The sequence below is a fragment of the Capricornis sumatraensis genome, chromosome 3, assembly GCF_032405125.1.
Source record: "Capricornis sumatraensis isolate serow.1 chromosome 3, serow.2, whole genome shotgun sequence".
Taxonomy (NCBI): domain Eukaryota; kingdom Metazoa; phylum Chordata; class Mammalia; order Artiodactyla; family Bovidae; genus Capricornis; species Capricornis sumatraensis.
Window position 1 is genome coordinate 79,009,246 of NC_091071.1, and position 25,377 is coordinate 79,034,622.

Here is a 25,377-nt window from a genome sequence, read left to right on the forward strand (position 1 = left end):
TGTTTATATTTATGTACCTCTGTCATTAAGATAAATATACACTCAACCTTTTCAAAATGAGGCATTATGGAATAGCTACAATGCTGATTGTGCTGTTTTCAGTATTTATTTAAAATCTAAGTTTATTATGGGAATCATGCATGGTACATGCACACTAGTGATGATGATAAAAATCTAAATTTATTATGAATTCCAGTGTGTGAATATTCAAAATACAGAATAACACTGCATGGAGAGAATTTGGCTAAATTTTAATACTCTGTCTCACACAGGTAACATTTGAATATGATAAACCCCAAACACTATAAAATAAAATCTGTTTTTATTGAAGTATCATAATAGTTTATCTGAGATATAAGTATAGCAGCAGGTAATGTGCACAACAGAGTAAGTAAATTTAAAAGTTATTCCATTTCTCATTTATAAAGTCTTCTTTGAGCAAAATCCTTAAACAATGTTCAGTAAGATCTGGCTTTTATTAGGATGCCTTTATGTCACACACACAAACACATACAAAATTCAGGAGTTTAATAAAAAAAATCAATTCTATATTAATCAAATTAAGCTTTTGGAGGAAAGAAATGAATCTTCCAACCTAGGGAAGGAAGAGGTAACAAAAAAAAAAGCTTCTCTCAAACAGTTCTTAAAACATTTTCCCAGAGTAGAATTTTCATCACAATTTTTAGCTCATCTCTCAAAAGCTTGTTTTCTTGTTTCTCTTCTTTCTTTTCTTCTTTCTCCTTCCCTTCCTTCCGTAGTACTTTTTTGGCTGAGTCAGGCCTTATAGGTGTTACTTTGCAGTGTTAAATATTGAACTAAGCTGTTTCTCTGTTTACTTTCTTTTCCAAATATGCAGATGCAAACGTGGTGGGTTAGGGGGAGGGACTGACACTTTAAAAATGAAAAAGGGGATAGTGTTCCAATGAGTCTTGCAGGGGCTTTCCCAATTACAAAATGTAACAGTGGCTCCTATGAGGTGTCTGTCAGGCTGGAATAGTTCCCACTGTTCACTGGGCAAGAAAGTGACAATCAGTAATGCAGCGTGTGCTTTTGAGTTCCAAAAATGAAAGTCGGAAAGTGGGAGTTTATCTCTAGGATTTGAAGTTAGAAGATAAGCCTGGAGGCAATCTGCACTCCCAGCTCCAGTCTCACAGAATGATTCCTCTTCCCCACCTCACCACACCTCGCTCCAAATATGGCAGCTCAGTCACACAAAAGCCTTTTAGTGGCCCCTTTAATGACAGTAATTGCTCTCTCTTTTGTCCCAAAATACACATATCACCGTACCACGCTTTACGCTGGTAGACATTTTGATCAGAAAACCTGTAGTCTAAGTACCTTGGTTGGAAAATAGCGGCTAGTCTTGAACTGCTTCAGTGTGGCTGACAGAGTAACTGTGGAAAAGAAGAGGATCACTGACCAAAACAGAACGTCTGGGACATAGGGGTGCTCGTGGCCGCAGGCTCGTCCAACATACTCCCCGTGCAGGGACTTGCATTCCTGCCAGAGAGTAAAACAAACGGAGCTATTAAGAAAAAAAGGTGGACACAGTTCTTTCAGAAAACTAATGTCTTAGGATCACTTGTAGTTGAGTTGCCAAGGTTTATCATTAAGGCTCATGTTTGGATAGGTAGTGAGCAGTAAGAACTGTCAGATAGGGAGAATAGGGAAAAGGAGTCCAAAATGGCAGAAAGTGAAGAGGAGCTAAAAAGCCTCTTGATGAAAGTGAAAGAGGAGAGTGAAAAAGCTGGCTTAAAGCTCAACATTCAGAAAACGAAGATCATGGCATCTGGTCTCATCACTTCATGGGAAGTAGATGGGGAAACAGTGGACACAGTGTCAGACTTCATTTTTTGGGCTCCAAAATCACTGCAGATGGTGACTGCAGCCATGAAATTAAAAGACGCTTACTCCTTGGAAGAAAAGTTATGACCAACCTAGATAGCATATTCAAAAGCAGAGACATTACTTTGCTGACTAAGGTCCATCTAGTCAAAGCTATGGTTTTTCCTGTGGTCATGTATGGATGTGAGAGTTGGACTGTGAAGAAGGCTGAGCACTGAAGAATTGATGCTTTTGAACTGTGGTGTTGGAAAAGACTCTTGAGAGTCCCTTGGACTGCAAGGAGATCCAACCAGTCCATTCTGAAGGAGATCAGCCCTGGGATTTCTTTGGAAGGAATGATGCTGAAGCTGAAACTCCAGTACTTTGGCCACCTCATGCGAAGAGTTGACTCATTGGAAAAGACTCTGATGCTGGGAGGGATTGGGGGCAGGAAGAGAAGGGGACGACTGAGGATGAGATGGCTGGATGGCACCACCGACTCGATGGACATGAGTCTGAGTGAACTCCGGGAGCTGGTGATGGACAGGGAGGCCTGGCGTGCTGCGATTCATGGGGTCGCAAAGAGTCGGACACGACTGAGCGACTGAACTGAACTGAAAAGACAAGGCAGGTCAAAGGAAGGTCCAAGGACCAGAGTGAAGACTTCAGGTAGAACAATCAGCACTCCTGGCTAAGCCCAATTTGCATAGGGCAGGCCCATGTGGAGGAAAAAACATATAAAAGGAGGAGCCAAAGCGCTTTTCTCTCCCTCTTTCTCTCCTGTGTGCACGCGCTCTTTCTCTCTTTCTGCCTCTCTCACTCTCTCTCTCTCCCTCCCCCGCCTGCTCCTCCACTCTCTTCTCTTCGAGTGTTTGGGTTGGCATGCCTTCATGCTTTGAGGCTATCTTCTAAATAAAATAGAGCTGTAACACTGATTTGCCTGAGAGCTATAACACGGTTTGTCCAAGACCCAAGAGCTGTGACGCGCCGAGGGCTTTAATGTCCGTCACTCCAAATCTTTGTTGTGACGAGACATAGAACCGAGGAACACACACTCGCGTGACAGAACCATTTCCTAAAATTTTTGACTTTTAAAAATTAAATCTATAAAACTGATTGATTCACCAATCATCAACTTAATTAAGTATCACATCAACCCTATAAAATATGTAGTTGCTATGATTTCCATGTTGTATCTGAGGAAACTATGGTATAAAGAAGGTAAGTAATTTGCTATAGCCTCACCACTGCTGGGCAGCAGCAGAGCTGGTGGGAATATTATTGCATATTAAAGGAGAACAGTGATTCTCAGAATTATCTAGTCCTAAAGCTCCCAAGAAAGGTGAGAAAAGCAACAACAAAAAAATACGATATATTATTACTGAAGTGAAACTAGAAGTCAAAGATGGGGCTCAAACTTAAATTATAGAACAAAAGAGAAAAAGTACTATAGGAGCAGGGCAAAGTTCATATTTACTATGACTTTTTCAGGAGCTTCCCAGGTGGCTCAGGGGTAAAGAACCCACCTGCCAATGCAGAAGACCCGGGTTCCATCCCTGGGTAGGGCAGATACCCTGGAGAAGGAAGCGGCAAACCACTCCAGGATTCTTGCCTGGAGAATTCCATGGACAAAGGAGCCTGGCAAACTATACTCTATGGAGTCACAAAGAGTCAGGCACGACTGAGCGACTACATAACAACAACAAATAACTTCATGATCTTTCTCTTTTTTTTTTTTCTCCTGGTATATATTTTATAAGCCCCTGAAGAAGCATTTCTAATTGCTGTCTTAGCCATGAGGTGGCAGCAAAGTCAAAAAATTTTTTTTTCTTGGAGGAAAAAAACAGCATTTTAAACAATATTATTTTGAAATTAAGACTTTTTTAAAAAGCTCATATTAGATTGGATTGTGCCATTTCATTTTAAAGATTAGAACATTAAATTTTAATTTTTTATTTCAAAACAGAAAAGAATGGGATCCAGTGACCTTGCTAGTACCTGAGATATTCTGAACCTGAATTAGGAATTGAATTGTGCCACGGTACAGAAAGATATTAGGAGAAAATATGGACTGCCAGATTGATCACCAGCAGAGACTGTCCAACGAACAAAGCCTCAAGCCCTGGAGTACAGCAGGAAACACATACCTTTGAAAGATTCTAGACTAAATCACAGACCTTTACCTTGTTATCCAAAAACAAACTAGTAAAATCACTTGGGACAGTTACCTGTAAGGCTGAGATTTTTGAGAAATATTGTTTGTATACTTTATAATTATCTAAAACAATTCTGTTCCTTTTTCTAATCTAACTGCAAATGCTACTTTTTTTTGCTAGCTAAAGTTGAATTCCAATTAACCACTTTAAGTTAATACAGAGCACAGAAACTTTGCTAATTGGAAAAAAAAAAATCCCCAAGCCTTAATTATAGCTTTAGTTTTTCCTTCTCTCGAAACTCTGTTAAAATGGATAAAGAAGCAAAAACAAATCCTTGAAATTTTTAGTCCCTTCTCTTGCCCCTTGAACAAGTAAAGCAATTACTAAGCAAAGTAATGGAATATATATATATATATGGAAGCTAGAAAAATGATACTGATGAACGTATCTGCAGGGCAAGAATAGAGGCCCAGACATAGAGACTGGACTTGTGAATGGGTGAAGGAGAGGATGGGATGAATTGAAAGCACCGCTGAAATAGATACATTGCCACGTGCAAAATAGCTAGTGGGAAGTTGCTGTATAACACAGGGAGCTCAACCTGGTGCTGTGATGACCTAGAAAGGTGGGATGCTGGGGGAGAAGTTCAAGACAGAGCAGGTATGTGTATACTTATGGCTGATTCATGCTGTTGTATGGCAGAAACTAACACAACACTGTAAGGCAATTATCCTCCAATTAAAAGTAAATAAAGAAAAGAGTGGATAAATACAAAGAGGAGCTAAAAGTTCCTTTGTAAACACATTACCTATATATGTGTGATCATCTTCAATTTTTTGTGCAGATATAAAAGTCTTCCAAGTCTTGGACTTGGTTGAGTCTTGTTCTCAATTCTTAGTAATATAGAAACCATTTAAAGAATTATTTAAGTGTCTTATAAGCTATAATACATTGCCATTAGCCTGCCTAGTCACTTTAATTCAAAGCAAATTTGAAAAGTATATTTTTCTTTCTTTTAGGGGGGCAGTATGTTATTTAAAAAGGAAAAATTGTGAGCTACTATATTCTACATTTATTTTCTGGTTTATACCAACTGTACCCTTAAAACACACACACACACACACGAAGTCCTGAGATTTGGAAGAGAAAACTACATCTAAATCCTGGTCTCTTATTTTGAGTCTCACATATGGTTTCACTTACGAAAATGAAAAAAACGCTTGTTGACAAACTCATTTCTACTAATTATTCTTCAACACGTTTTAAGCTTCAACAATTTTATAAGTTGGTAAAAATTAAGTTTGATAAAGTAAGAAATTAGAGTTGGCATTAGTGTCCTGCCCCTTATTTATGTATAAGCTAAATATGTAATTCTGGCATTGAAACAATTCTTAACCAATTGCTAGTTAATTGCCTGTGAATATTTTAAACCTTGTCTAGGAATTCCTTATAATGACAGATTTTGATATACTGCTAAAATATATATATAAACATAGAAACCTAAGTACTCTAGCTTGCTATAAAACACTTGAATTAAGCATTATTCACAATAGTCAAGATATGGAAATAACCTAGATGTCTGTCAATGGATGAATGGATTAAGAAACTGTAGTATAAACATACAATAGAATATCATTTACCCTTAAAAAGGAAGGCAATGTCACTGCAGCAACATGAATGAATCTGTTTAAGACATGCTAATCGAAACAAGCCAGACACAGAAAGACAAATACTGTATGATTTATCTTCTATGTGGAAGCTAAAAGTCAAACACAGAAGCAGAGAGCAGAATGATAGTTACCAATGACTAGGGAGAGAGGAAAAATGGGGAAATATTGGTTGAAGGGAACAAAGTTTCAGTTATCCAGGATCGATAAACTATGAAGTGCTAGTGTATAACACAGTGACGATGGTTAATAATATCTCATTAAATAATTGAAATTTGCTGGGACAGTAGATCTTAATTGTTTTCACCAAGTAAAAAGGTTCCTTATGTGAGGTGGTATGTGTGTGAATTAGCTTGATTGTGGTAACCATTCACCTTGTATATATTCATCAAAATATATTTTATACCTTAAATATATAATTTTTATTTGTCAATTATACCTCAATAAAGCTAGAAAACAAAATAAACCAAGACATTTACATTAAATAGTAAATCTGCGATTTGAGACTGCTTTTCAAAATAATCATTAAATGTTTATTGAACACTTACTATGCATACAGTTATTTGGGAGAATCAAAGAAAGCTGAAGTTCTTGCCATTGCTGAGTTAGCAAAGTAAAAATTAAAGTTGATGAGCTATGTAACAATTCAATTAAAAGTTATCAAGTGACTAATACACAGAGTAAATATTACATGACCATTTTTACAAAACTAGTTATAACAGCCATTAGCACTGTTAATAAAATTAATAAAATGCTTTTGATGATCCTGATGGTTATGCTCAGAAAAAAATAGAATAACAATTAAGACAAATCGTTATGGCACTCAATGACTTAAAATTGTAAGTTTTTTTCATTATGTAGAATACCCTTTGGTGATAAGTGCTATTTCTGGTCAAGATTAGCAATTATTTATTATAAACAGTGCTTTTACCTAATGAAAAATAATATTAAAATTTCTGCCAGACTGTTAACACCTAGTGCAGAACTTTACAAAGAAAAAAAAAAAAAAAGGCACCTCAGGATTAGATTTGCTTTGTTTGATTGATTGCAAAGTATTTTTCACTGTACTCTGCTTGACCCTAAAACTTCTAATATTTAAAATTAACTCATGCCTAAGTAGATCAATTGTGCTATGAGTCTCTTAGAAATGTATGATTCAGGATTTGCTACTATATGGAATAAATATTGGACTTCCCTGGTGGCTCAGAGGTTAAAGTATCTGCCTGGAATCCAGGAGACTCGGGTTTGATCCCTGGGTCGGGAAGATCCCCTGGAGAAAGAAATGGCAACCCATTCCAGTACTCTTGCCTGGAGAATCCCATGGAGGGAGGAGCCTGGTGGGCTACAGTCCATGGGGTTGCAAAGAGTTGGACACGTTTTAATATGAAATTATTCAAGACTATAAAACACAGAGTAAATTATCATATTAAATAATTTAGAGATGAAATTATTGGGTAAGTGTATTGTAGGGGACACCAAGATGAGGGACAAAAGCAAGGAACTCTTAAAATATAATATCCTTATAGTTTATAAAAGGGGAATATAAATGGAAGATGCATTGCTGAATGAATCAACCATGTCTAAATTCTGAACAACTGTAGCATTCTTGTTCAGCTCATCATTTCTTTTACTGGACAACTTAAATGAGCTCTCAGAAGTTCGGTAATCTTTTTTCTAAGGAAAAATACAACAGAATAAATGTTAACTATAACAGAAAAAAAATGAAAGTGAAGACATTTTAGAGCAAATGACTAGGGTAAGAAGAAAGGTAGTAAAATATAGGTCAAAGGTGGAATTTTAAAAATTTTGATTCTGAAAAAAATACTTAATGAGGAAAAGTGAGAAAAATAGGCAACAGGTCAAGTACTTTTGTAAGAACTGTGTTTAGAGTTTTATAATCGTACAACAAAAAAGGTTTGTGTGTATCACTAACTGGCTCACTTACTAAAATGTGTTTCTCATGAAATGAACTAGAATTCATACAGTTTTATGCTGATGGTTATAATGGGATTTGAGCTTATACAGGTAGGTAAATTGGCAGAAGCTTTGGACTGTAATGTTTGTAACTGAGAAGAATAGAAAAGAAACTAGAATGACTCAGATTTTAATCCTTATTAAAAGCAGAATATTTGTATTTTTTCAATTATGAGATTTGACTGACCCGAAGTAAAGGATGTAAATATAGATGAAAATAGGGATGCACAAATATTACAAGAGATTAAGAAAAACAGAGATATTCAACTATGAGGGGGGAAAAAAGACATCATTAAAAAAAGAAAAGACAAATGTTTTTAAAGGTACAAGATTTAACTTTGATAGATGAAAAATATGTGTCATTCTCTTTCTTAAATGGAAGGAAGATAAGGAGAAAATGGAAGTACGAAAACTCTTTCTGAGGGAGATGCCAAAATTTTAAGAAAACTGACTTTGGTTTTCCCCAAAAGTTCAATATTTATACCAAAATATTAACAAACATCCCCTCCCCCTCAACATATTCTGAACAGCTGGAGCAGGATTACGGAGTGAAGTAAAAGCATTCTTTACACAGAAGGCTGACTTAGTTCTGTCATATGGTTTAATTTAGGTCAACATTACTCTTATTTAATGTGCTTTCAATTAATCTAGTCACATTATGCCATATATGTGTGCTTTTAGAGTAATTCAGGACTGCTAACTATTGGAAAAGCTTAATAATGAAGGAAAACCCCCAGTTAACTTATGCATATTTGAATGGATGAAATAAAACTATCACTTTTGTAATAGTATTTATTTAAAATAATTTGCCTTAGTGGCAATAATTTTAACATTCAAAATGTCAAAAAAGACCTTATAGTAATAAGATTCAAGACATGTTTCACTTACCGAAACAGTTAGGTTCTCCCAAATTATGTCGGAGGCAGAAATATTGGACTCCCTCCATTCTTTCAATGTATTATTACTAGGATTATGTGGCTCCACACAGTTACATCTGCAAAGACAAAACAGTGTCTTTTATGAAATAAGTATCTTTTTGTGACCAGACTTAAAATAGATCTGTAAGTCGTCCTTCTTCCCCAATCACAGCCTTCCTCCATCTGAGAGATAAGTAGTTCGGTCTTCCTAAATACTCCAAAACACACTATTTTCAGACATACAATAGATATACTACTAGGACATTAGAGCATTTTTAATGTTTCCTGGAATGAGAGGTCATTCCCTCTCTGTTCCAGTCAGAGGAAATTTTTTAAAGTATAGGTTAGAACACAAGGCTTTGGGGGCCTTTTAAATCAAGATGCCTTCTAAATCTTACAACAACCATTTACCCCTAAATTACAAGTCAAGTGGGAAAAAATGATAAACATCCAAATGTATTTTTATAATTTATGTATTTTTATTAATATTGTAAAAACATATATATGTTTATATATATATTTCATATTCTAAAGATCACTTAGAATTATGCTATGTAATTTTAAATTAAAGCTAAGTTGAAGTAAGAACCCTGTGTATCTCAGGATATACTTTTCTTTGTGATGAGTGATAGTCTTATTAAAACTCAATCAATATGCAAAAACTTTTTGAATAGCTACTATATATGCAAGGTAACAAGATAAATGCTGAGGGTAAGAGCAAACCAGTAAGAAAAGAAAATCAATTCTCTGTCATCCCCATACTCATTAGAAGGACTAATGCTGAAGCTGAAGCTCCAATACTTTGAGCACCTGATGCAAAGAGCCGACTCATTAGAAAAGACGCTGATACTGGTAAAGATTGAGGGCAAGAGGAGAAGAGGACAACAGAGGATGAGATGGTTGGATGGCACCACCGACTCAATGGGCGTGAGTTTGGGCAGACTCTAAGAGATAGTGGAGGACAAGGAAACCAGGCCTGCTGCAGTCCACACAAAGAGTAGGGGTTGCAAAGAGTAGGACACAACTGTGACTGAACAACAGCTACATACAAGGTAACATGACGAATGCTGAGGGTAACAGCAGAAAGAATGGGAAAGATTTGGGCATTTCTTACTACTATGTAATAAAAAACAGCTTTTGATATCACATTCTTTATAACTTTGTAAGTAAATGAGAAGACACAAGCAAAGATTATCAACAAGTTAATGGTCTTAGATGTTAACTTCAATTTACAAATGTTTTGTTTAAAAAATTCGTTGTCTATTATTTGCCCTTCAGAGAGCATTTTCTTCTAGAAGCATTTTATAAAAATCGTATTTGGGCTCCCAGGTTAACCCACATATACTACAAAACTTAAAAATAGGTTGGACTGCTATTTTAGTGATATCAATTGAACTGTAGAACTCAACTACTATTATTTCTATAGGAAAACATATTACAGTTTCTACTTGATAAATTCCTTTGCCTAAGCTACAGTCTCTCTTTCTACATCAGGAATTTTAGTCTGTTCTTTTTTATCACCACTCATTCATTTTTCAAAGCATACTCAGTGTCTATTATTATAAGAAATTCTACTTGACTTGAGCAATACAGACAGGCCTGCACCTTTTCTCACTAAGGATGGTTAGAGTATTCCCACCTGGGCTCACTTGGGACTGGGGCACTAAAAACACAGAGGAGTCCAATGAGAAAGTTGTTAATGAGGATTTTAAGGGAATGAGAGAAGGAAGTATTAGCCACTATGAGTAGCTGCAGTGACCACTGTGGTATCAGAAGGAGGAGACATAGCAAAAGGGAAACAAAGGTCTTTGAAAGGCAGTAATAGTCATTCATTAATGCAATTTGTTCAAATCTATAGGTTCCCAAGTCCCGGATTGCTGCTGCTGCTAAGTCACTTCAGTCGTGTCCGACTCTGTGCAACCCCATAGACAGCAGCCCACCAGGCTCTCCCGTCCCTGGGATTCTCCAGGCAAGAACACTGGAGTGGGTTGTCATTTCCTTCTCCAATGCATGAAAGTGAAAAGTGAAAGTGAAGTCCTTCAATCGTGTCCGACTCTCAGTGACCCCATGGAGTGCAGCCTACCAGGTTCCTCTGTCCATGGGATTTTCCAGGCAAGAGTACTGGAGTGGGCTTCCATTGCCTCTGCTCCATACCAAAGTCCTGGATTAGTTGTACATAATCACAGAACACAGGCCTTTGCATCAGAAAGCTCTGTGCTTTACTGGCTGTGTGGCATGGGCAAGTTATTTAAGCACTCTAAACCTTGGTTTCCTCATAAAGTAAAATGAGGACTGAAATGCCTACCTAGTAGAGCTATTATGAAGAATATGTAACATGATATATACTAAATGGCATGTATATGTTTATGCATTTTATAATTGTTGCTCCTATCATCATCATGATTATCATCATTATTTTCTGGTTCATTTTTTGGTTTTTCATAAGATGTAATAAAACTGTTAACTTTCAATTGCTGTAATACAAAAAAGAACAATAGCCTTTTCTCTAACATGCTGATATTCTTTTTTGTTTCCAATTCTTTAAAGAGAATTAAATTCTGACCAGCATTAAAATAGTTTCACTACTATTACTAAGAATCTATCAAAAGAAAGAAAATTCCCATTCAATTTTGACTCTGGGTCATTATTAGATCACTAGGCAAATATAGTAAAGATAATATATGACTAGAGAGAATAATTTCATTTTAAAAATAGCTTAAATTATTAAAATTACATTAAAACCATTAAATCACTGATTATTTTCTAAAATTAAAAATCAGATTTGGCTTCTAGCTTAAAAAAGAGGACTGAATACACATGTTTATTTTGTTATGACCTAGAATTCACTAAGCTAAGGAATAATATAAAAAGAGACACGAGGAGATACATCAAAAAGAGAGATATGTAAACAAACAGAATATGAAAGTCATATGAAAATAGGATTTTTGAAAAAGCAGAACAGAAGAGCAATAATAACAGTACCTTTTAATTTAATCCCTAAACTAGGTTGTCACACGAATATATCGAGACACAAGTGACATGGCCAAGTTTACACAGCTAGAAACTGCAGAGCCAGAATTTAAACCTAGGTAGTGCTCTCTTACTCACTCACACACTCATAAATATATGTATATATTTATATATAAACAGATATATGTAATTATATATAAAAATAAAATTTATAAATTTATATAGGATATATATATGTGTATGTATATATATATATATTCTTCCAACTGCAGTAAAAGAGGGAGCTGTCCTGATGAGTAAAATATCAAGGAGGGTCTTGACTAAGAGAAGAGTTTATACTCAAAAAAGAAACAGAGTAAAAAGAGGAAGCCAAAAACATGAGAACTAGTTTAAAGTTTGACTATACAATAGTTGATACCAGAAATCCATCCCCAACTGCTACAGACTTACGTACATACCACTCCAAGAATAGCCTCAGTCTTTTCTCTAAGCAATACCATCAACACTGTAAGGCAAAATTACTTTGGACCTAGAGGTCTTTGTGGAATGAAATCATCAAATCAAATGTAAGGAAGAATGAAAAAAAATGTTTATTCTTTGCAGATTCCAGCTTTTTTGTGCATGTGTCATTAATTAGAAAGCATAACTTGTAAGGAAACAAAGAAGATATAGGATGAAGGAAAGAGGGCTTCCAACCTAAGAAAGCAGTGAAAGGACTCTCAGAATGGCAAATGTAGCAGAGCCCAAGAGTAAATCACAGAGGGAGTGAATCACAAGATGGATGAATGCAAAGTTCCACTCTCTCCCCCACAGAAACTGCAATTTAACAAAATACGTTCCAAATACTGCAATGAGAATTCTAGACTCTAGTCAAGATGTTGCCATACCAGAATGCAAAGCTGTGAAAAGCCACATTCAAATGGATAAGAAGAGCAATTTCACTTCAATTGCCTCAGCCCCTTTTCTAAGCTGGCACAGCTCAGCAATGGTAGAGAATAACCTGGCTCACACTTTTTACCCTGGGGGTGAAGAAAAAAGTAGACGCAGTATCTGACATTCCAGCTTTTCAGAGGGCTACTGAGGAACTGGTAACTGTCTTGTCTAATTCAGAGTACTGACAGAACCATTGTAGTCTGGATGCCTTAGTGCCACTGAGAACAAAGAAGAATGGGTAAATTGGCATTCAGGGACTAGGATGGCTCAATGCAGTTAGGGGTAGAACAATCTGAGGCTTCTCCCTCTGGAAGGACTGAAAGGAGCATATGTCTGATGTTCAAGCTCTTTAGAAGAATGCAGAAGGGGCTGGTATCTGTCTCACCTAATTCAGGCTGCTGATGAGGAGTCAGCATACAGCAGACATCTGGAGGTCTCTGAGAACATGGGACATCATAGCAGCTTGCTACTGAAAAACCAGGACTTCCTAGGCGGTGCAGTGGTGAAGAATCTGCCTGCCAATGCAGGACCTGCAGGAGATGCAGGTTCAATCCCTGAGTCAAGAAGATCCCCTGGAACAGAAAATGGCACTCCACTACAGTATTCTTGCCTGGGAAATTCCATGGACAGAGAGCCTGACAGGCTACAGTCCATGGGGTCATGAAGAACTAGACACAACTCAACACCAACACACATCGTAAAACCAGAGAACTTGCAGTACGACAGAGTGACCCCAGGTAGAGCAAAAAATTATGAGTCCCTGGAAAAAGAAATCAGCCAGCTCTACCTAATTGAGAAATTGCACACACAGGCTCAAAGAATTTGCATTCCCTTCCCTCTAAGAAAAGGCCAGTCTATAAAGGCTATGAGATGTGGCTTTTGTTTCAAGTGTGCCAATCCGAAAACAAAGTTATGGGATACATGAAGAAACAGGGAAACATGGCCCATACAAAAGAATGCTGCTGCTGCTGCTGCTGCTAAGTCGCTTCAGTCGTGTCCAGCTCTGTGCAACCCCATAGACGGCGGCCCACCAGGCTCCCCCATCCCTGGGATTCTCCAGGCAAGAAAACTGGAGTGGGTTGCCACTTCCTTCTCCAATGCATGAAAGTGAAAAGTGAAAGTGAAGTCGCTCAGTCGTGTCTGACTCTTAGCGACCCCATGGACTGCAGACCACCAGGCTCCTCAGTCCATGTGATTTTCCAGGCAAGAGTACTGGAGTGGGTTGCCATTGCCTCTCTGTACAAAAGAATAAAATAAATCAAATTTATCTTAAAGAAATGGAGGCATATAAATTACCTGACAGAGAATTAAAATAACCATTATAATGATACACTATGAGATCAAGATGACACATAAACAAAGTGAAAACATCAGCAAAAAGTAAAATATTAAAAAGAACAAAACAGAGAATTTGGAGTGAAAGAATACAATAATTGAAGTAAAAAAATTCAGTAGGAGGATTTAACACTAGGTTCAATTAAGCTGAAGAAAAAATCAGTGAACTTGAGGACAAGTCACTTGAAATTATCCAGTCAGAAGACTAGATCAGAAAAAAGAATGAAACAGAGTGAATAAAGTCTGAGGAACACATGGGATATCATAAGCAAATCAATATATGCATCATGGGACCCTGGAAGAACAAAGAGTATAAGTGATAGAAAACTTATTTAAAGAAATAGTGCCCTGAAACTTCCCAAAACTAAGGAAGGAAATTATATCCATATTTAAGAAATCCAGTGGATTCCAACCATAGTAAATCCAAACAAATCCACACTAAGAGACATTATAATCAAACTGTCAAAAGAGAAATACAGAGAAAATTCTAACAGCAACAAGAGAAAAGTGAATCACCATGTGCAAGAGAAGCCCCATAATACCATCAGTGAATTTTTCAGCAGGAACTCTACAGGCCAGAAGGCAGTGGGATGATATATTCAAGGTGCTAAAAGGGAAAAACTGCCAACCAAGAACACTATATGTGGCCAAAAAAAAGAAAAAAAAGTGGTACTTGAAAAATGAAGGAAAAAGAAAACCTTCCCATGTTCAAAGGAAAAAAAACAAACGCTGAGGGAGTTCATCATCACTATAACTGCCTACAAGAAATGCTAAAGGGATTCCATCAAGCTCAAACAAAAGGATGCTGAACAACACAAAAGCATATGAAAGTATAAAGCTTGCTGCTGCTGCTACTGCTGCTACCGCTAAGTCACTTCAGTCGTGTCCGACTCTGCAACCACAGAGACGGTAGCCCACCAGACTCCCCCGCCCCTGGGATTCTCCAGGCAAAAACACTGGAGTGGGTTGCCATTTCCTTCTTCAATGCATGAAAGTGAAAAGCGAAAGTGAAGTCACTCAGTCGTGTCTGACTCTTAGCAACCCCATGGACAGCAGCTTACCAGGCTCCTCCGTAAATATACAAATACAAAAATACTGTAATACTGGTACATGAATCACTTTTAATTCTGGTATAGGGGTTGAAGGACACAAGTATTTTTAAAAACTATTACTATAAAAATGTTAATGGATGCATAATTTAGAAGGATATAATGTTTTGACATCAATAACACAGAAAGTATAAGGAAGAGGGAGTCAATGTGAACAGCATTTGTATGCAATAAAGTTAAGTTTTATCAGCTTAAAATAGATGGTTGTAAATATACGATGCTTTACGTAAACCCCATGGTAACCATCAAGAAAGTACCATTTTGTGTAGAACATCCACATAAGAAAATTAAAAGGGATCAAAACATATCACTACCAAAAGAAATCAACAAAACACAAAGGAAGGAAAAATGAGAGGAAAGGGGGTGAAGGATAAATATAAGACAGAAACAACTAACAACATGGCAATAGTAAGTTGTTCTCTATCAATAACTACTTAAATGTAAATGGATTTTACTCCCTAATCAGAAGATATAGAGTGGTTAAATGGATTAGAAAAAATCCAACTATATGCTATCTAGAAAAGATTTTTGATTTAGGAACACACATAGAGTGAAAGTTAAAGTATAGAAAAAAATATGCAAATAGTAACTGAAAGAGACCAGGGGCCAGGGTGGGCAATAATCATATTAGACAAAATAGACTTTAAGTCAAAAACTGTCAAAAGAGACAAAGAAGGACATGATAAATAATAAAAGAGTCAATTAATTGGGTAGATACAACAATTAAAAAGATATATATACCTAATAGCAGAGCACCAAAATATAGGAAGGAAACACTGACAGAATTGAAGGGAAAGATAGATAATTACACAATAATATTAGGAGATTTCAATACCTCACTTTAAATAATGGATAGAATCCAGATAGAAGATGAATAAGGAACTGCGAACTTCCAGATGTTCAAGCTGGTTTTAGAAAAGGCAGAGGAACCAGAGATCAAATTGCCCACATCTGCTGGATTATGGAAAAAGCAAGAGAGTTCCAGAAAAACATCTATTTCTGCTTTATTGACTATGCCAAAGCCTTTGACTGTGTGGATCACAATAAACTGTGGAAAATTCTGAGAGAGATGGGAATACCAGACAACCTGAACTGTCTCTTGAGAAACCTGTATGCAGGTCAGGAAGCAACAGTTAGAACTGGACATGGAACAACAGACTGGTTCCAAATAGGAAAAGGAGTGCTTCAAGGCTGTATATTGTCACCCTGCTTATTTAACTTCTATGCAGAGTACATCATGAGAAACGCTGGACTGGAAGAAACACAAGCTGGAATCAAGATTGCCGGGAGAAATATCAATAACCTCAGATATGAAGATGACACCACCCTTATGGCAGAAAGTGAAGAGGAACTAAAAAGCCTCTTGATGAAAGTGAAAGATGAGAGTGAAAAGGTTGGCTTAAAGCTCAACATTCAGAAAACAAAGATCATGGCATCAGGTCCCATCACTTCACGGAAATGGGTGGGAAACAGTGGAAACAGTGTGAGACTTTATTTTTTTGGGCTCCAAAATCACTGCAGATGGTGATTGCAGCCGTGAAATTAAAAGACGCTTACTCCTTGGAAGAAAAGTTATGACCAACCTAGATAGCATATTCAAAAGCAGAGACATTACTTTGCTGACTAAGGTCTGTCTAATTAATTCTGGTATAGGGGTTGAAGGACAAAAGTATTTTTAAAAACTATTACTATAAAAATATGTTAATGGATACATAATTTAGAAGGGTGTAATGTTTTGACATCAATAACACATCAAGGCTATGGTTTTTCCAGTAGTCATGTATGGATGTGAGAGTTGGACTGTGAAGAAGGCTGAGCGCTGAAGAATTGATGCTTTTGAACTGTGGTGTTAAGAGAAGACTCTTGAGAGTCCTTTGGACTGCAAGAAGATCCAACCAGTCCATTCTGAAGGAGATCAGCCCTGGGATTTCTTTGGAAGGAATGATGCTAAAGCTGAAACTTTGGCTACCTCATGAGAAGAGTTGACTCACTGGAAGACTCTGATGCTGGGAGGGATTGGGGGCAGGAGGAGAATGGGATGACAGAGGATGAGATGACTGGATGGCATCACGGACTCGATGGACATGAATCTGAGTGAACTCCAGGAGACAGTGATGGACAGGGAGGCCTGGCGTGCTGCGACTCATGGGGTCACAAAGAGTCGTACACGACTGAGCGACTGAACTGAACTGAAGGAAACAGAGGATTTGTAAAATACTATAGACCAAATGAACCGAATATCATATACAGGGCATTTCACCCAACAGCAGCAGAATATACAGTCTTTTCAAGCACACACAAACCATTCTCCATAAGAGATCACATTTTAGGTCACAACCTAGACTTAACAAATTTGAGAAGACTGAAATCAAAGTAAGTGTACTTTCAAAGCACAGTGCAATGAAACTAGAAATCAAAAACAGAAGGAAACTAAAAAATTCAAAAATATATGGAAATTAAGCAATGCATTCTTGAACAACCAGTAAGCCAAAGAAGATATCAAAAGAGAAATTAGAAAGTATCTTGACAAATGAAAACAAAAAAATACTAAAACTTATAGGATGCAGCAAAAGCAGCACAAAAAGGGAAGTTTATAGCAATAATTGCCTATATTAAAAAGATGAAAATTCACAAATAAACAACCTAACTTTAAAACACAGGAGACTAAAAAAATAAAAACAAATGAATCCCCAAGCAAAAGGAAGGAAATAATAATCATCAGAACAAAAATAAATGAAATAAAAAATAGAAAAACAATAGGAGAGATTAATGAAAATGCATTGTGTTTTTTCTTTTTTTTTCAAAAAAATCAACAAAATTGACAGACTTTTAGCTAGATGAAGAAAATAATTAAGAAGACTCAAAATTATTAGAGAGGAGATATTACAACTAATGCCACAGAAATTAAAAAGATTATAAGAGATTACTATGAGAAATTCCAAACCAACAATTTGGATAGCCTGGAAGAAATGGATAAATTCCTAGAAACATGCAATCTACCAAGACTCAATTATGAAGAAATAGAAATTCTGAACAGACCTATAACTAGCAAGGAGACTGAATGGGTAATCAAAAACCTCCCAACAAAGAAAAGCCCGTGACCAGATGGTTTCACTGGCGAATTCTACCATACATTTAAAGAACTGGTGCCAATCCTCAAGCTCTTCCAGAAACTGAAGAGGAGGGAACACTTCCAAACTCATTTTATGAAGCCAGAATTACCCTGATACCAAAGAAAAAGACATCAAAAGAAAACTAAAAAACAATGTCCTTAATGAATATAGGTGCAAAAATCTTCAACAAAATATTAGCAAACTAAATTCAACAACACATTAAAAGGATCATACACCATAACCAAGTGGGATTTATCCCTGGAACACAAGAATGGTTCAACAAACAAATATCAATCATTGTATTACACCACATTAATGGAACAAAGGATAAAATCATATGATCAACTCAATAGATGCACAAAAAAGCATCTGATAAATTCAACATCCTTTCATGATAAAAGTACTCATCAAACTAGGAGTAGAAGGACATTATCTCAACATAATAAAATCCAGTATGACAAGCCCACAACTAACATAATAAACAATAGGGAAAAACCAGAAGGTTTTTCTCTAAGATAAAGAACAAACCAAAGATGCCCATTCCTGCCATTTCAATTCAAAACAGTACTGAAGGTCCTAGTTAAAGCAATTCAGTTAAGGGAAAAAAAAAGCATCCAAATTGGAAAGGAAGAAGGGAAAATTATCTCTACTTGCAGATTATATAATCTAATATAAAGAAAAGTCTAAAGATCACCCACACACACACATACACACACACACACACACTGTAAGAATAAATGAATTCAGCAAAGTTGCAGGATCAAAATCAACATTAAAACATTAAAAAACTCAGTAGAGTTTCTATAAACTAGCAATGAATAATCTAAAAAGGAAATTAAGAAAACAAACCCATTTACAATAGCATCAATAAGAATAAAATACTTAGAAATAAATTTAACCAAAAATGTGAAAGACTTGTACACTTAAAACTACAAAGCACTGCTGAAAGAAATTAAAGAAAACTGAAAAGAAAGAAATGTGTTCATGAACTGCAAGATTCAACATTGTTAAAAATACTCACATTACTCAAGGGGATCTACAAATTCAGTGCAATCACTACCAAAATATCAATGACATTTTTTATAGAAATAGAAAAATTAATCCTAAAATTCATATAAAACCATGAAAGATTCTGAACAGTCAAAACAATCTTGAGCAAAAAGAACGAAGTTGGAAGTCTCACACTTCCTAATTTCAAAATATATAGCAAAGCTAGAGTAATTAAAAAAACAAAACACCACAGTATGGTACTGGAACAAAGACAGGTACATAGACCAATAGAACAGAACAGAGAGCCCAGAAATAAACCTTCACCTATGCAGTCAAAAATCTTCGACAAGAAAGGCAAAACTACACAATGTGGAAATGTTGAAGTCTCTTCAACAAATAATGCTGGGAAAACTGGATATCCACAGGCAAAAGAATAAAACTGGACCTTTTATCATACACAGAAATCAATTCAAAATGAATATAAGACTTAAACATTAGACCTGAAACTAAAAATTTTCTAGAAGAAAACAGGGGGGAATGCTTTATTACATTGGCCTTAACAATGATTTCTTGGATATGACACCAAAACACAGGTAATATAAGCAAAAAAAAAAAGACAATCGGACTACATTAAACTAAAAAGCTTTTACATGGCCAGGAAACAATAAGCAGAGTGAGGAAATACCTGCAAACTAAATCTGGTAAGATATTAATATCCAAAATGTATAAGGAGTAACTACAACTCAACAGCAATAAAGCATATGTTTAATGGTGCAGCCATCATGAAAAATACTATATAGTTTCCTCCAAAAAATAAAAAGAGAGTTACAGGATCCAGAAATCTCATTTTTGGATGCAAAGAGACTCGGATCTTGAAGACGTAGTGTATTCCCATATTCATTACAGCATTGTTCAAAATAGCCAAGAAGTGGAAACAATCTAAATATCCATCAACAACTGAACTTTGTTTAAAGTGTAATTATATATACAATAGAATATTATTCAGCCATTTAAAAAAAAAAGAAGGAAATTCTCTCATATGCAGCAACATGGGATGAACATTGAGGATATTGTGCAAAGTGAAATAGCCAGCCACAGAAGGGCAAATACTACATAATTCCACTTACATGAGGTATTTAAAGTAGTAAAACTTATAGAAAGTAGAATTGTGTTTTCCAAAGATGGGAAGAGAGAAATAAGGAGTTGCTTCAAAAGGTATAGAACTTTAGCTACGCACCATGAAAAAGTTCTAGAGATCTGCTGTGCCACATCTGTTGTAATATATACTTATACTTTTAATAAGCAATTAACAGGGTAGAATTATTGAATTCTTGAGAAAGCTTGAGGACATTCAAGCATGGAAGGCTGGAGAAAGGACAGTTAGCAATACAAGGTGGGGGCTGGGGGGAAGCTTTACAAGAAAAACATGTTCCAAGCAGGAAGAAAACTGAAGTATATATAATGATTTTGAGCAGCTCATGAAATGTTCAAAGGAAAATTCATTTTATCATGATGTTATGAACATTGTTGGGTTTTTATTCTTCACTATACATATTTTCAGGTATTTTCTTAGGACTTGCTGAAGGGGTTACCACATACAGTCAGTTATTAGGCTCCATTAACTGCCAGGTGATTACTCTATTGTTTATTGTTTTTTTAATCAAGATTTTTAAAAAATTGATTTATTTATTTTAATTGGAGGCTAAGAAACCTAGGGCATAAAACACTCTGGTTTCATGATGCAATTAAACTCTAGCTTCTTTGTAACTGAGGTTACTGTTTGAGGTTTTCTGACCCCAAGAGGACTTTCCTCAGCTGTCTCTTTCCCTGGTTCTCTCTGGTATAGCAACTGCCCTGTTGTTTAGTCTGTCTCTCATAAAGCTACCTACCTTCTCTTAATTGCTTCTTAACAAAACTTCCAATACTTTTAAAATTTAGTAAAAATTTTATTTTATATGAGAGTAGAGTTGATTTACAGTGTTGTGTTAGTTTTAGGTGTACAGCAAAGTGATTCACTTATACATATACATATACCCATTTCCTTTCAGATTCTTTTCCCATAAGGGTTGTTATAGAATACTGTACTGAGTACAGTTCACTATGTTATACAGTAGGTTTTTGTTGATTATGTTATACACAGTAGTCTGTATGAGTTGATTCCAAACTCCTAATTTATCTCTCTCAACTTTCCTCATTGGTATCCCTAAGTTTGTTTTCAAAGTCTGTGAGCCAGTTTCTGCTTTGGAAATGTTCTTTTTTTTTTTTTTTTTTTAGATTTCCCATAAAAGTGGTTTATGCCCTTAAAACAACTGCTATTATTGCTTCCCAAAATGATTTTTTTTTACCAGTACAGTTGTTTCACCAGTGTGAGGGTCCTTAGAATTCCTTATGATACCATTCTGAAAGAACATTGTTTTCTGAATGCCAAAGGAGTCACAGTGCTAGAGCCATAGAGAAGAAAATGTAACCTAGGCACACTACTTGGCTAGAGGGAGAAATACTCATATCAATATAACTATGTAAAGGTTTTTAAAATGTGGGTTTAAAAAAACATTTTAGAACTGATCTTTACACAAATTTAGTGCAGTTTAGTTGCTCAATTGTCTCCAACTCTTTGTGGCCCCATGGACTGCAGCACGCCAGGCTTCCCTGTCCATCACCAAATCCCAGAGCTCACTCAAACTCATGTCCATTGAGTCGGTGATGCCATCCTACCATCTCATCCTCTGTTGTCCCCTTCTGCTCCTGCCTTCAATCTTTCCCAGCATCAGGGTCTTTTATAAGGAGTCAGCTCTTTGATCAGGTGGCCAAAGTACTGGAGCTTCAACTTCAGTATAGTCCTTCCAATGAATATTCAGGACTGATTTTCTTTAGGATGGACTGGTTGGATCTCCTGGCTGTCCAAGGGACTCTCAAGAGCCTTCTCCAACACCAAGTTCAAAAGCATCAATTCTTTAGTGCTCAGCTTTCTTTATGGTCCAACTCTCACATCCATACATGACTACTGGAAAAACCATAGCTTTGACAAGACGGACCTTTGTTGTTAAGTAATGTCTCCGCTTTTTAATACGCTATCTAAGTTTGTCATAGCTTTTTTTCCCAAGGAACAAATGTCTTTTAATTTCATGGCTGCAGTCACCATCTGCAGTGATTTTGGAGCCCAAGGAAATACAGTCTCTCATTGTTTCCATTGTTTCCCCATCTATTTGCCATGAAGTGATGGGACTCAATGCCATGATCTTCGTTTTTTGAATGCTGAGTTTTAAGCCAGCTTTTTCACTCTCCTCTTTCACTTTCATCAAGAGGTTCTTCAGTTCCTTTGCTTTCTGCCATAAGGGTGGTGTCAACTTCATATCTGAGATTATTGATATTTCTCCAGGCAATATTGATTTCAGTTTGTGCTTCATCCAGCCTGGCATTTCTCATGATGTACTCTGCATTTAAGTTAAATAAGCAGGGTGACAATATACAGCCTTGACATACTTCTTTTGCAATTTGGAACCAGTCCGTTGTTCCATGTCCAGTTCTGATTGGTGCTTCATGACCTGCATACAGATTTCTCAGGAGGCAGGTAAGGTGGTCTGGTACTCCCATTTCTTTAAGAATTTTCCACAGTTTGTTTTGATCCATACAGTCAAAGGCTTTGGCATAGTCAATAAAGCAGAATAGATGTTTTTCTGGAACAATCTTGCTTTTTCAATGATCCAATGGATGTTGGCAATTTGATCTCTAGTTCCTCTGCCTTTTCTAAATCCAGCTTGAACATCTGGAAGTTCTCGGTTCAGTTACTGTTGAAGCCTCACTTGAAGAATTTTGACCTTTTATTTGCTAGCATGTGAGATTAGGCAAATTACTTAACACTTAACTTTGGTTACAGAATAAAAGACCACCACAATAGAATAAGAGGTAGGGAGATCGGAGGAGGAACAGAGAATTGCAAGGAAAGATAGATTTATTTATCTCTTCTTACAAGTGTAAAAAATTAATAAACAGCAACCTCAATTAAATAGCCTTGGGAGACCAGATAGGGGAGCCTCACATCTTGAGATAAAAGCAGACCTGAATAATAAGAAGAAACATTCCCTCTTCTTCTCTGGCAACAGCTCATCCAATTCAGCCAATGAAATGCCATGGACTGTTTGGTCACTATGGCCCTCCTAACTTAATTTCCCCCTTTAGAAGAGTTCTCCTTTCCATTCTTGCAGGGAGCTTACTTACATGTTGCTATGGTTGCAGATCCCAAATTGAAATTCTTTGCAGGTCCCGAATAAATTTTTTTTTTTTAATTTTGCTAGAGAAATAACTGGTAGTCTATTTGTTGTAGGTCAACAATTTAATGGCCCTTAAAGAGGATCCCCAGAAAGCCCCCAAGAGCTCTGAAGCTGGTGAGCCAACAGGTGTGGTACCAACATCGAGCCTATTGCTTCTCACTGCTTTTCTCACCAACCCTGTTGTTTGAGGGTGGGTCTTTCTCCTGGATCTGAGCTTCCATCTACTTTGCATTTTGAAGCTCTCCAGGTTTTACTCAGTATCTATTTTAAGGTTTCTTCCATTCTGGTTAAGGCCTTGTTCTGTATGTGAGTATTCATTTGGCACTTTGGTCTGATTTTTGAAATCAGACTGTTCCAGCTGGAACTGGCTAGCTTTCGGCCCATTCCTTTTGGAACATGGGATGTTTCACTGGAGTTGTGCCGATTCAGCCTTTGGCCCCATTCCATTTTGAATAGGGGCTGTTAGATTGGAACTGTGCAGAGCAGCTTTTGGCCTGGCTCCTCTGGGACCAGACTGTTCCCTTACAACTGGCTGGTATTAGGCCTGCAGGCTATTTGCACTGTTTATGCTATCTGAGCTATTTGAGTTGTTTGAGCTGCTTGAAAATTATTCTCTTACTCTAGAGAAAACCCTCCAAGATTTGGGATCCCAGTTATCTAAATATTTTGAGGGTACTCCTCTTACAGGGACTCCAGCCAATTTTTATTTGAAAACCATGATTGTTCTTCAGGCACATTTTTAACTAAATGTATTGACCCAATCAAAGACAATGTATAGTATCTATGGCCATTATGAGAAATTTTTGAAGTCCCCTTAACTTTTCTTAAGGCTGAATTGGACAACCACAGCTCTAAATTTCCAAAACTGAATGGAATTCATATTTCAATCAGTCATTTGTGTCTTCCAAACGTTATCAGGAGCTTAAATTTACCACACCACATAATAAGATTTGAAGATTTACTGAGGCAAACAAACAAAGATAAAATGGCTTCCTGAGCCTCATGATCTTCCTTGGCTTCTCATCTCAAGCCTCACCTCTTGTGCTATCTTCCTCCTTTCCTGCTGTGCTATATACAGCTCCTCTATTTGGTGGCTCAGATGGAAAGAATCTGCCAGCAATGCAGGAGACCTGGATTCCATCCCTGGGTGGGAATGATCCCCCTGAGGAAGGGAACGGGAACTCACTCCAGTATTCTTGCCTGGAGAATTCCATAAGTATAAGAGCCTGGTGGGCTACAGGCCATGGAGTTGCAAAGAGTTGGACATGACTGAGTGACTAACACACAATCTATATACACTTAGTTCCTCCATATTAATTCTCTCAATGAAGTTTCCTTTTTCTCTGAAACAACACACTCTCCCTTTCCTCTGAACTTGTCCGTTAAAATTAAACCTTCTAAGGATCCAGAAGCTAAATGCTTAATTTCTTCTACTCCTTGGATTAAAGCAGAACTGCCAGCCATAGCCAAAGATTTTCCCCAAAATAAATTAAGATTCTCACAGATTTGCTCAGGGATTTAATACTCAGTCAAATTTATCAACTAAGTTTCTCTGACTAATATCAACTAGTTCATATACTTGTCATGATGACCAGACTCAGCATTAGATGAAAAATGCCAACTGGGAAAATCCTGAAAGGTCTCTAGAATTACAAACAGAGAGCAGCCCACTAACATTATATGACTGAGCTAAGTTGCTTCAGTCGTGCCTGACTTTGTGTGACCCTATGGACTGTAGCCTGCTAGTCTCCTCTGTCCATGGGATTCTTGAGGCAAGAATACTGGAGTGGATTGCCAAGGTCTCCTCCAGGCTATCTTTCCCAATCTAGGGATCAAAGTCCCATCTCTTATGTCTCCTACATTGGCAGGTGGATTCTTAACCACTAGTGCCATCTCGGAAGCCCCTGGGCTTGAAACATGGATTTTCTAAATTTCATGCCCATCATTTGAAAAGTGATGGTGTTGGACTTTTAAGTACATGATTAACTATTTTCTTGTTAACTCTTTGCCTGAGATAGTTGAACCTCAATTTCCTCCTAAGGCCTTAAATGATACAGTGATAATAAAGATAGATACAGTCCTTGTCTTATAGAGCTTGGGGTTGAGTGATAGTAAAAG

The 25,377-nt window shown here is 36.8% G+C and overlaps 1 protein-coding gene across 3 annotated transcripts in view; it reads right to left on the minus strand.

Moving 5' to 3' along the window:
* SLC4A10 (solute carrier family 4 member 10) overlaps positions 1-25,377 on the minus strand; it is a 240,345-nt gene that overhangs the window by 38,022 nt on the left and 176,946 nt on the right. For all 3 annotated transcript variants that reach the window (XM_068969333.1, XM_068969332.1, XM_068969334.1), the window contains 2 exons: positions 8,510-8,615; positions 1,339-1,500 (listed from right to left, as the gene is read on the minus strand). In XM_068969333.1, the coding sequence (XP_068825434.1) occupies positions 1,339-1,500; positions 8,510-8,615 (268 nt within the window). The remainder of the gene's footprint in view (positions 1-1,338; positions 1,501-8,509; positions 8,616-25,377) is intronic.